Genomic DNA, 12,094 nt, shown 5'->3' on the forward strand with positions numbered 1-12,094 from the left:
AGCATCATTTGCTGCAGTGAGTTAAGTTGTGAAGCCAAGTGTCTCAAACAAAGACACCAAGGCAATGTTATTCCTTTATTAAATCTGGGGCAGCTCAAACATTAAGCTTTTTTGATAAGGTTGTCAGAGCATAAAGCAAAAGGATGCACTGGTGGAACTTTAAAAATCTTGGTGTGCCAGAATACAAAGAGGAAAGGAGCAGCTTTCAGCTCACTGCCTGCTTAACATCTGCATGCTGTGCACAAGGAGTGGATCACTTGTGCTAACAGACATGAGCACTGAGTGGATCCTTGGCTTGTTAATAAGATCTGAAAGCTAATAAATGAAGGGTTCCTGCTTCCCCTGCCAGGATAACAAGTGTGCAAAGACAAAGAGAACATGACTGCTCTGGAGAGCTTACATGAAAACCTGGGGACTTAAACAGGTACAACTGTAGAGGACGTGTAAGGTTGAGAAGATAGTGTCTGTGTGTGCCTGATTTGATTTTACCTCTCCTTGTGTTATGCTTGAATATTTCTCTCATCATTTCTTCCAATAACTTGACTTTTACCAGTAGCCAGTGTTCAACACTGACTTCTTTGGCCACACTTTCTTCTTTTACTATACTTTGTTTTGACCTCATGTGTTGCTCAAGTTGATCTTAGGCAAAAATGGAAATCTTAAAAAAAAAAAAATATATATATATACACCCATGACCTGTTGCTGGTGCACATATGATTGAGTCAAAACTTTGTGGTGCTTGGATGGAACTCATACCTCAAAGCAACCCCACGCTTTATATAGCATCTAAAGCTTTTCAAATCCTCCATGGTCTTATTTAGCACCATTCCTGGCTCGGCTGTAGGTGTCTGTAAGTGTAAGTGAAGCACACTTGTATAAAATTACTTTCTTTTACTTGTTCCATGCAATTAAATCTTGGCTTAAAATTTAGCTAGGGCAGATTAGCTGAAACCTTAGCTCTGTAACTAGTTGAGGGGCTAAATCCTTTGTCCACTTAGTAACTTGTGAAGTAGATGCAGAAGACACACAGGGCTGTGGGAGAGAAAAATGAGGCAGCCATATCACAGAGGGGCTTATTAATAACTTTTGCTGGAGTTGTCTGCTGCTGTCTGTTAGGTTTGTGCTATTGTGTCCTTCAGATTCCTTTCTTTTATTTGCCTCTGAGCTCTTCCTTTTTCAATGCAGTGAAAATCTGACCAGTATTACTTGTGTGGGAGGTGATGGGAGGATCAACCTGGAGTTATGGACTTTCCCCACCAGTGAATTAAGCTAGGAAATTACTTTTACAAGGGGTTTGCAAGGAAAACATAAAGCAGCTGTGTTTCCAGACTTACTGACCCTGTCTTTTGAGGGGGAATAATTTGGCCTTTGATACTTCACCTAAGCTGGAAATCCTAGTGAAAGGCTTTGTTTGTGCTCCTAATGCTGATGACTCCTCAAGTGCAGCTGGTCCTGGTAGGCACTTCCTCCAGAGCTGGCAGTCCTGGAGCTCTGGCTGTGGTGTGGTACCAGTGGGGATACATGGAAAAAGTGTCAATGCAAACACTGTTATCTCTTCTGCTCTGCAAAGAAATGGCCTCACTGCCTGTATTATCTAGGTAGCATTTTAAATTTAAAGAAAACCTGATAGCTGTCATAATAGCTGCTGCTAAGGAGCTCTAAATTCTCACTGTCCAAATAAATTAGCATTTTGCTTTATTTTTTTCCGGTAAATATCTGATTGTTGTCTCTGAATTCTATGCTTCAAAATGCTAAAGCTACTAAAATCCTGTCAGCTGTCTGAGTCTTGAGAGTAGGCATTGATAGGTTTTCAAACACTGGGGCCTCTTAGGATGCTTTAGTCATTTAGGCGTCCATACTTGGTTGCTTCTGTCTCGTCTTTAAGGACTTGAAGGTAGCAATCCCTTGCAAGAGGGAAAAAGCCTTTTTATGCTTGATTCATTTCATGAAGGTGTGTGATAGTTGAGAATGAGAAGAGAATTCTTCTGGCTTTGTACAAGTGCACTTGGTACATCCTTTTAATATCCATGATCCTTTATTTTTGGAAAGGTGTGTTGCCCCAAGACTTCTCCTGCTAGTTCCCTTTGGTAGTTAAAATAACATTGTCTTCATTTTTACTTTTGTTGACTCTGACTTACTGGTTTTGATGTTAGCTGCTTAAAATGACTTAGCATGTCAATCCATGAGTTCAGTGAGTTTAAGGAGACAGGAGTTGACCTAAGCTGCAACAGGTGGGGATACTGAGGCAGATGAGTTGTGGGTGGGTGTGACTGCACCATCCTTGAGACACAGCAAATGCTCTGAGCAATAAAAAAACCCCGTATGTTCTTACATAAGAAAGATACCTATAAAAGCAAGTAATTTTTAGGTGTGCTGTTATACCTTAGCAGCTACCTCACTTGAGGACAATTACAATGGTAATTCAGTAAAGGGCTTAGGGAATATGAACTTATAACTTCTCTCTTCTGTGTATGGATGTCATGAAGCACAAGGAGCAGGTTGTGGCAGTAAAATAATAACCAGCTTACAGTTCATACAGGTCACTACCATGGATTTTAAAATGAATTACTGAAATCCTTAAGAATGCTTTCAGAAAAACTTCTGGCAGCTCCAAAGAAATTGAAAATCTTGTTTTATCTACACCTAAGTAGCGATGCCTGTCTGGAGAAGTACAAAGCATATTGATCCCATGAATTTTAGATGAAATGGCCTTGAGGCCTAAACTTGGAGTGCCGCTTTCCTACAGCCTCATGCTCCTGACTGCTTTCTTTAAATGTCTTGCCTCAGGACAAGGAGGAGGAAACCAGAACTAAACAAGGATAAAAATATTTGAAGTTGGTCCTTCCTTGATGTTTCCTAGTATACACAATCTGCCTTTTTCTCCTGAGCTATAAATCCTCATAAACAGCAGTGTTTTTGTCTTCCATAGTCCAAAATGCTTTTATTCTCAAAACCTAACCCAAACATACTGTGCTGCCATGTTATGGCTTTTAGATATCATGTTGCCTTTAGAATAAAGGTGACTGAGTTTAGTGTCAGTAACTTAAAAACTACAGAAAATGACTGCCGTGTTACTGGAGTGGCAAGCTTGGCTATACCTCCATTTTTCTTTGGCCATGTCTCTTAGTAACATCAAAAGTTTAGTCCATTCAGATGACAATCAGGTTTGCCTCTTTCTCCATGGGACAAATGGAGAAGATCTGTTATCTTTTAATGATAAGCTTGTATTTTTGTTGTCTCTGTAGAAGTGACGGTGGTTTACCAAAACGGGTTGCCTGTGATTTCTGTGAGTCTTCCATCACGGCGCGAGCGCTGCCAGTTCACCCTGAAACCCATCTCAGACTCTGTTGGGGTGTTCTTGGAACAGCTGCGAGCAGAGGACAGAGGAATTGATCGGGTTGCAATCTACTCAGCAGGTACTCTTGTTTACAAACTAATTGATTTACTTGCTTGCCTGCTGTTTTCACCCGGCCTTTTGCTTTTGAAGTAAAAGTTTGCTGTGATGTGAGTTCTTCAACCTTCCTGAAAAAGCAGAAGGTAGAAATGTCATTCCTAGAGTAAGAATACTGTGTAGTCAGAGCTGCTAAGGAAATCAGTCCTAATGGAGATGTTTTCTGGTGAGTGCCCTACTATTTAGTAGGAAAGATGCAAGCTATGCAACTGACGTTGATGTTCAAATCAGTTTGTAAGGAATTGGGTGGAGAAGGTGGTACAAGTGAAACAGTATCCTGCTTTAGCAATGGAAACTCAGTATGTTTCCACCTTTCCTTGTCTTGGCAAAAAGTATCATCTTTTGGAAAGAATGGAAGCCCAACAGCTGGATTTGGGATGGTGTTACAACTTAGCCATGGCATGTTCAAGTCCTTTGTTGCTCCTGCTTAATGCATCATCTGTGTTTTCCTTACAGATGGCACACGTGTGGCCTCCTCCACAGGCATTGACCTGCTTCTGCTGGATGACTTCAAACTGATCATTAATGATGTCACGTACCATGTCAGACCACCAAAGAGAGGTAAACCAGCCTGGTTCTGCTCAGCACTGGGAGTACATTTCAGTATTCAGCTCCCTGCTTCGTTGCAACATGCTTTATTAACTTGTTCAGGAGCATGAAGCGTTGTTTCTAAAGGGCAACCTTGTGGTTTCTAATCCTGCCCTTGGAGCCCAATTTAGAGATATCCAAGTAATCAGAATAATTACTAATGAAAAGCAGATATTTCATTCTGTTCAAAGCTAGTGCCCCCCCAGCCTCCAAGAGGAATAAACAAAGAAATATAATTCCTTTTAAATTCTAAGTTTTTCAAAAATTTTTTTTAATTACTGAAAAGTAATTTAATTTAACTCATTCTGAGGGAATACAATACAAGATGGGAATTAGATTGAAACTTAGATTGTCTGGTTTGGAAGACTAAATTGTTGGTTCCCCTGACAGCTAACATTGTTTCCATTTAAGTGTGGTACTTCGACTATTGCAGATAAACCTCAAAACCTTGTTAGCTACCGAACAGTGAAATAAAGGAGACTGTGCCCTTAGAAGGTTGTGTTATGAAGAATCAGCTAGGAAGGGAAGGGAAACCAACCTATTTTGAGTCAACAAGAAAATCCATTTCAATAATATTCTTTGGATGTGTGTGATTTTCAAGATGTGAAAACCTGCAAGAAGATTTTGAGACACTTCAGTGTTACTGGTGGAGGCAGGAACTCGGTGTTTTTATCGGCCCTCTACTCTTTCTTCTGGGCAGCTTCATAGCCTTCATAAAACACCAGGTTCTTGCATGCCTGTAGTTTTGTCTGCGGATTTAAATAAAAGGGATGGCTTGGGAAATGCTGTTCTGCTTGGTTCACAGATGGGGATTTTTATCTTCTTTATTGTTCTGTTTTTCTGGAATTGGGAGTGCAGTACTTGGTGAGATGCTCTTTCTTGCCTAAATGTGGGGTAGACTGACCTCTGCTAGAGATGATTTTTTCCCATCTCATTAAAAGCACCTTAACAGAAAGCTCTTCATTAAGATTGGATATCTAAACCACTGGGTATCATGCACACAAAGAAGTTACTCTGCTCTGTCACCCATTGTGTACTGCTAAGTGAGCTCTGGGATCACCAAGGTTACAGGAAATTATCTCCTAGGATGCACTTGCCAAGGAGATTTCTGTAGTTCGTGCTAAAATGAATGTGCCTGCAAATAGGCACTGAGGTTAGTTCTGTCAAACTTTTCGGCTGTTGCTTTTCCATTTTTACAAGATCACCTTGTATATCTGAAAATGTAAACACCAGAATACTGTAATTTTAAGTAAGTACTTCTTGATGGTCACCTCAGTAGGAGCATTTGGATTTTTCTTCCTAGGGGAACAGGAGCCCTTTAACTAGAAGGAAATTGTGTATTTCATGTGTCTTGGCACAGGCAACTGAGGCACTTTTTTTCCTTGAGCTGCTGGTGTTAAAACTTAAGCTGTCCATAGCTTTTTGAGTTGGTAAAATCATATTTTAATAACTTTAAGTACAAGCCCAAGGATGCTACAAAAATTAATTTATTTGGTTAATGTCAAAACCTTTTGCTTTAATTTCAAACTTGTTTTTTTCCCTGTGTAGTGTAACACAATACAAGTAGTCACAACTCCTTTATGAACTGGTATTCTCTAGGAATCCTTTTTGGTGTTTGAATGCAAAGATAAAGGTGTTTTTGAGTCATGGCCCTGTTCTTGTTTCTAAATACCAGAAGGGAGAAGTTCACTCCTTTGTAGGCAGCACAGCCAGGGGGGTGTTACCCACAGAGTACTGGGAAACGATTCTTGGCACTGGCACTCAAAATGCTGCTGATGAGACTGTTGTGGGGTCCCTAACCCATGATGCTCAGTTGCCACCGCCAATAACTCTGGTTGTTGGTGGTCTGTAGTCTGAATTCTGCCTGTGTCTTGACAGCTGGTGTGATGGATCATAGCTAGTTTAGTTCATTTCTCTTGTATATAAATATGATTCAGAAGCAGCTGTTGATATCTGGCCAGCTTTATAGGACATCTCTCTTTTCCTTGTTCTTACCAAATTTCAGGAATATCCAGTAATAAAGCCTGGTTTTCTTTTAAGGGACTTGTATTGTCTTAGAGTTCTGGAGCTCTTCCAAAGAATTCTTTGTTGAAAAGATAGTTCTGTTTGTTTCCGGTGCAGACTAATAGCGGTTTTCCAAGGGCTCTGTGGGTACAGGTGTATAAAGCAGCCTCTGTTTTTTCCTAGAGCTGTTAAGCCATGAAAATGCCACGACGCTGAATGATGTGAAGACATTGGTTCAGCAGTTGTACACAGCCTTGAGCATCGAGGAGCACCAGCTGAACAAGGAGAAGGAGCTGATAGGGAGATTAGAGGAACTGAAGGAGCAACTAGCACCTCTAGAAAAAGTAAGGAGTTTCTCAGTGTGTCGTATTTATCCTCCAAATGCAGCCTGAATGTATTTCCAAGTTTTAATTGGGTCCCTGGCATGCTTCAAATAGTTTTAAGATCACTGAACCAAGTGTTTACCAAACCATGTTTGCTTCTGGTTTCAGTGGAAATATTTTGTTTCCTTGCTTTAAGTAATCGGAAGTGAGCTTGCTAGTAAATAAAGACTGGTGCTAGTGCAACAGAACATCTCTGAACACAGAGAAATAAATAATTTCCTGAGGCGTTCAGAGCATGCTTGGAGTAAATATAGTGACAAGATACTGATGGAAAAGAGGTTTAGGTTTGTTTGTATAATCATCATACATAATCAAATCATGTTTCAATCCACTTAATGTTACTATTAATATAAGGGACTATTTTTACAACATTATTATCTCTTAACAATATTAACATAATGACTTCTGAGACTGCAAGGTGTTGTGTGTTTCTGCCTTCTGCAGGTAAGGATGGAACTCAGCAGGAAAGCAGAGAAGAGGACAACCTTTGTGTTGTGGGGAGGCCTGGCCTACATGGCCACTCAGTTTGGGATTCTGGCCCGCCTCACCTGGTGGGAATATTCTTGGGACATTATGGAACCAGTCACCTATTTCATCACCTATGGTAGTGCCATGGCAATGTATGCTTATTTCGTAATGACCCGCCAGGTAGGACTTGTTGTGCTGATATTGACACTTCACTAGAAGACTTTCTCTGGGCTCTGCTCCCTAGAAAAATAGCCAAGTTGTGCCTGTTAGAAGCTGCTTTGCCCCTTCCTTATCCTGTTGGAACCCAGATGCCACTTGATTAATTTGTGCTGGTCAGGGAGGTGGTATGTGGCTGTGGGGTATTCTGGTGGTGGTCCTGGCTGGTTGTCTTACCAGAAATGCTTTTCTGTGTTTGGTGACTGACTGCTGTAGCCAAACAGATTCATCTGCTGGCAGATATGGTCAGTACAGACAGGTATGGCTGCGTGAGGTACCTTCTGAGCTTCAAGGAAACCCATCCCTCTCACATGCCCGTGTTGGCCTTTTTAAAGACACCAAAGATCAGGCATCTTGTTGGAAATGCTTTTGTTTAGGCCTTTCACAGATCTGGCCTCCTGTCCAGATGAAGAATCTGTCTCTGGATCCTTGTAATTGTGAGAGATTCTCTACAGATTTTCTAGTGCAGGGTTTGTCTCACCACTTCCTAACCCCACCTAAATAAAGAGGAAGGGAGGGCTCAAAGTGTCCCTACTGTCACAAGGCCATCAGAACAGATGCTGCAGGTGTTCCAGCATGGTGTCCCAGGGGTCTGTCAGCTGCATCATTTCAGGGGCGGTGTTTATAGCTTTTTTCCCTCCTTTTCTCCCCACAAACTTGTCAGTACAGAATACGTTAATTCTTGTTCTCTCTGCATGGAAGGATTCACACTCTGGGGACAGGAGTAAGGTGATAGTAACTCACTGCTGGAGTGTAACACATGGGTAGAGAAGCAAATGTCTGACTTGCTGGGTCTGGCTGGGATAGAGTTAATGTTCTTCAGAGAAGCTGGTGTGGTGCAGTGTTTGGCATTTGTGACCAAGACAGCCTTGATAACGTATGAGTGCTTTTGCTGTTGCTGAGCAGTGCTGGTACAGCATCAAGGCCTTCTTTGGATTTTGTTCTTCCCTGGTTTGCCCCCTCCTAACCCCCCACTTCCCACCTCTGGCAATAGGATGGGGGTGGGTGAGGTGTTGTGAGGGAACACATCTGGGACACCTGCCCTGAACTGACCAAACTGATATTCCATACCATATAATGTCACCTTCTGTAATAAGTTGGGAGGGAGTTTCTCCAAAGCAGCTGTTGCTCAGAGTCTGGCTGAGCATTGGTCTGCTGGCAGGAGGTGGTGAGTGGTTGCTTTTGCATCACTCTTACGTTGTTGTGGGGCTTTTTTCCTCAGTTATTAAACTGTCTTTATAGTATTGTTTTTCTTGTTGTTTTCCTACCTTTGGATTCTCTTCTCTCTCCCATCCAGCTGTGGGGCAGTGAGTGACTGGGTGGGGGTTTAGCTGCTGGCAGGGATCACCCACCACTGTGCAAGCTTGGACCAGGCTTGTGCCTTCTGTCAGAAACTGGTCATTCTCCCAAACGCACCTGAGACGTACTGTGCTGTGGCATCTTGTGTTGCCTCCCTGCTGTAGCTTTATTCCTATTTTCGCTCCTTTTTTTCTCTTCAGGAATATGTTTATCCAGATGCTAGAGACAGACAATACTTACTATTTTTCCATAAAGGAGCCAAAAAGACACGATTTGATCTAGAGAAATACAATCAACTCAAGGATGCAATTGCTCAGGTAACAAGAATTTTTCCAGAAACAAGATAAAGAAATTACTGCTTGCTAGCTCTTCAATACTATTAATAGACACATCTCAAGCAAGAATGAATGTATTTTAAGTTTTCAGCCCATTTTCTTGTCACAGCCCCACTGCAGTCACTGATTTGGCTTTGATATTCCCAGGAACAGAATAGAACTGCTGGATGCGTAAATCAACGTGAAACCTGTATCAGTCTTCAAGGGCCTTTCAGACACTGCTAGCAAGTCTTGAGTTGCTTCAGACGCTTTATGCCTCAGAGGAGTCTAATTCAAGATTTCTTTTTTCCTCAGCTCCTACACACCAGATGGATTTAGTGAGAAAAAAAGACTTGCATCCATTCAGTTCAGGACTTCCTGACATAGCACTTCAGTGCAGTCCTGGAAAATAATGTTCAGAAAATGTGGCTGTATTGTTAAAGTCAGTGGGGGCAGATTTCTCAGACTCTGGAGACAGATGCTTTTGACAGATTATCCACATTGTGGGATCTGTTCAGCAAAGGACTTGGATAGAGATACTTCCTTGTGTTTCTCAGAGCCTTATTGCAGAAGGATGGTGTGAGCAGAAAAAGTGGAGTTTACCACATTGTTTTTTGCTGCTCTCTATCATCCTTTATTCCCAGGCTCTAGAAATGACAGTGTAAGATATCCAGACGAGTTCCACCCCTGCCTTGGAGAAGGAACTGCATAAGGAAGGAGCCATAAACCATTCTGTGGTTTCTTATGCCATGCTGAATACAGATGCCATTGGATGGCCCTATTTTCCTGAAGCTTTTCTTCTAGAATCAACCATCCCTAATAATCTAGTTGGGATATTGCTTTGTGTTGGCTTTTTGTTGGCTTTTTTTTTTTTTTTTTTTTTTTTTTTTTTTTTTCCCAATATTCCAGTGAGTTTACAGGGATCCAAATCTTCCCTACCAAATTCCTTTAAGTGGCTGCATGCAGGCAAGTTCAGAGAAATACAGCTGAGAATGGTTTTCCCAAGCATGAGCCTGCAACTTTGTTTTACTCTTTGGAAAATTTCCTGCAGGACAGGGAGAAAACAAGGAAATGTGGGAAAGTTTTCCTTTCTCTAAAGGGAAATGGTATTGGGGGAAGTTGTTTTGGCTTGTGCTTTATAGTGTGCCTTTTACTTTTAGGCAGAATTGGACCTTAAGAGGCTTCGAGACCCACTGCAAGTTCATCTGCCCATCCAGCAAATTTCTGAAAAGGACTGATCAGCAAAGAAGCTCTGAACCCCAGCAAAAAACCTGTTCATAGCTCTTGCCTTTTTTAATTAAAGCATTGCAGGTGGAAGCTGGGACATGGTGTGGGGGGTGGAGGGTTTTTACCTTTAATCAAGACAAAGGACTGTGAAGGGGGAAATCTCTCAAATCTGAAGATGGGACATTGTGGAATGTTAGTTCTGAAAAGGGCTTGGCAAATAGTCACATTTTAAAAATTTTCAGAATGGTGATTGTGTACAAATACAGGATTGGGGGGGGTTCATGAAAAGAATGTAATGCTGGGGTGTAGGGGTGTCTTCTTCCAGCTTTGCAGGGTCTGCCTCTTGAAAAGACACCAGCAGCCTGCTTAGCTTTTTAAATTTTCCTTTACCTGATTCTGATCTCTCTCTCAAAAAACAACAAAAGAAGAAAAAAAAAAAAAAAGAACAAAGAATCCAAGCCACCTGGAGCTCTGGCTGGTGATCAGAACTTGCACTCCACCACCATTAACACGCACACTTCTGGTCAGACCCTGGTCTCTTTTATAAAGTTACTACAAGACTGCTTTCTACTGGAAAACCGTGAGCTTCCCCTTCCCAGCCCATCCCCTGTGCTCCACTGACTTCCTCCTTTGCTTATTTGTAGCACAGATTGGTTGTAGCCAAGTGAGAGAAGGAATGAGTTTTCTTCTGGACATTTGATAATCAATATTTCGGATTATTCCATAATAACTATATAAACTTTGTGTCCCAATGCCCTTGAGCTCCTTCTAGAAATCCATGGCAGCATTGCATGAGCGGTTTTTTATATTCAGTCTTAAGGGAGGGAGGTTCCCCTCTTCCTACCCCAAATCTGATAGCCACCTGGACTATGGAATTATGAAGGCTTAAAGGATTACAGAACTGTTGCTGGAATCATGACTCCTGCTTTTAAGTGAACAGTTTTGGAACATGGGATAATGAAACTTGGTATTCGACTGTTTGTGTAATGGGATAGAAGGTTTCACATATTGTCAAGGCATTTCCCTTGCCCAGAGGCTTTTTGGGAGCCTGGGGATCTTACAGTGCAAGACACAGAACTGCTTTGGTTCTGTAGCACTGTCCCCTGCTTAAGTAGCTTTAAGTGAACTTGGTGTCCACAGGTCAGAATTTCTTAGGGAGTGGCTAATGAAATCTCTTGTTCTTAGCTAAAAAGAAATAAAGGAAGGAAGGTCAACCCATTACCCTCTCTCCTAGGCAAGGCTGGCTGCTTTCTAAGCAGATAAAACATCTCTTCACTCAAAGCAGGTCAGTCTGGTTCAGCACCCTGCTGATAAATGCTGTGGAGACAAAATGAAGGTGGGAGAAGGACACTAAGCTTTACATACCGAAAGGCTGGCTGCTTTTTTTTGATGGTTCACTACTACTCCTCACTGTGTCATGGAAAGAGGCTTCTGTTTTTTTGGGGGAACCATGTTTTAAAAATATAGGAAAGAAAATAATTCAGTATTAACTAGATGCCAGGTGCCTTGCAGATGTGGAAACACAGCTGAGATTGCTGCCTCTTCTCACTCAGTGGCATGTTGGACCGAATGGGTGCATGTTTCTAGTTTTATTTTTTCCCTTCCCCTTTTCCTCTGTCTTTCCATTTAATTACATCGTGTGATTATTTTTTATCTGTTTTATCCTGTTTGTGTGATGAGTTTTAAAGGGAAAAAAAATGAACACAATCCTGTAGCTGAATCCTTGGTGTGTGTTTGGGATGAGGGAGGGAGCATGGAGAAAAGTCCTTCTTTAAAAAAAAAAAGAACAGAAAAAAACCTGAACATGTGTAAAATCCTGTATCATTTATGAAATATGTATAAAAGAGCAATGTACTTCTGGAACAATAAATAACTATTCAATTTTTGAATCAGTGCTCTTGAATAGTGTTGTTTTCCCTAGGTGAGAAAAGAATATTCCCTGTGTGGCATCTCTCTTCTGAGTTTCCTCCATTTCTTTTTGTTTAGGTTGTGTCTTCTTGACTGACCTTACCTCCCCGAGGCCGTGGTGATGCAGATAATAGCTTTCCTGAAGAAGCCTGGATGGAGATCTGGCTGCCTAACACAGGGATCTTGGGAGCGGTTGAGGTGGTGAGGTAGAGGTAGAGAACTTGGTCTAGCAAAGA

General features: G+C 41.6%; 1 protein-coding gene across 1 annotated transcript in view; it reads left to right on the plus strand.

The window, feature by feature from the left end:
- Positions 1 to 11,839, plus strand: part of MCU (mitochondrial calcium uniporter) — a 32,670-nt gene extending 20,831 nt beyond the window's left edge. Inside the window, exons 3-8 of the mRNA XM_042021677.1 lie at positions 3,246 to 3,416; positions 3,908 to 4,012; positions 6,227 to 6,387; positions 6,871 to 7,074; positions 8,610 to 8,726; positions 9,884 to 11,839. Of these exons, the coding sequence (XP_041877611.1) occupies positions 3,246 to 3,416; positions 3,908 to 4,012; positions 6,227 to 6,387; positions 6,871 to 7,074; positions 8,610 to 8,726; positions 9,884 to 9,961 (836 nt within the window). The 3' untranslated portion in view covers positions 9,962 to 11,839. The remainder of the gene's footprint in view (positions 1 to 3,245; positions 3,417 to 3,907; positions 4,013 to 6,226; positions 6,388 to 6,870; positions 7,075 to 8,609; positions 8,727 to 9,883) is intronic.
- Positions 11,840 to 12,094: the final 255 nt, after the last annotated feature.

This window comes from Corvus kubaryi, unplaced genomic scaffold (genome assembly GCF_017639235.1).
Source record: "Corvus kubaryi isolate FWS band 111438036 unplaced genomic scaffold, C.kubaryi_AGA036_p1.0 126, whole genome shotgun sequence".
Taxonomy (NCBI): domain Eukaryota; kingdom Metazoa; phylum Chordata; class Aves; order Passeriformes; family Corvidae; genus Corvus; species Corvus kubaryi.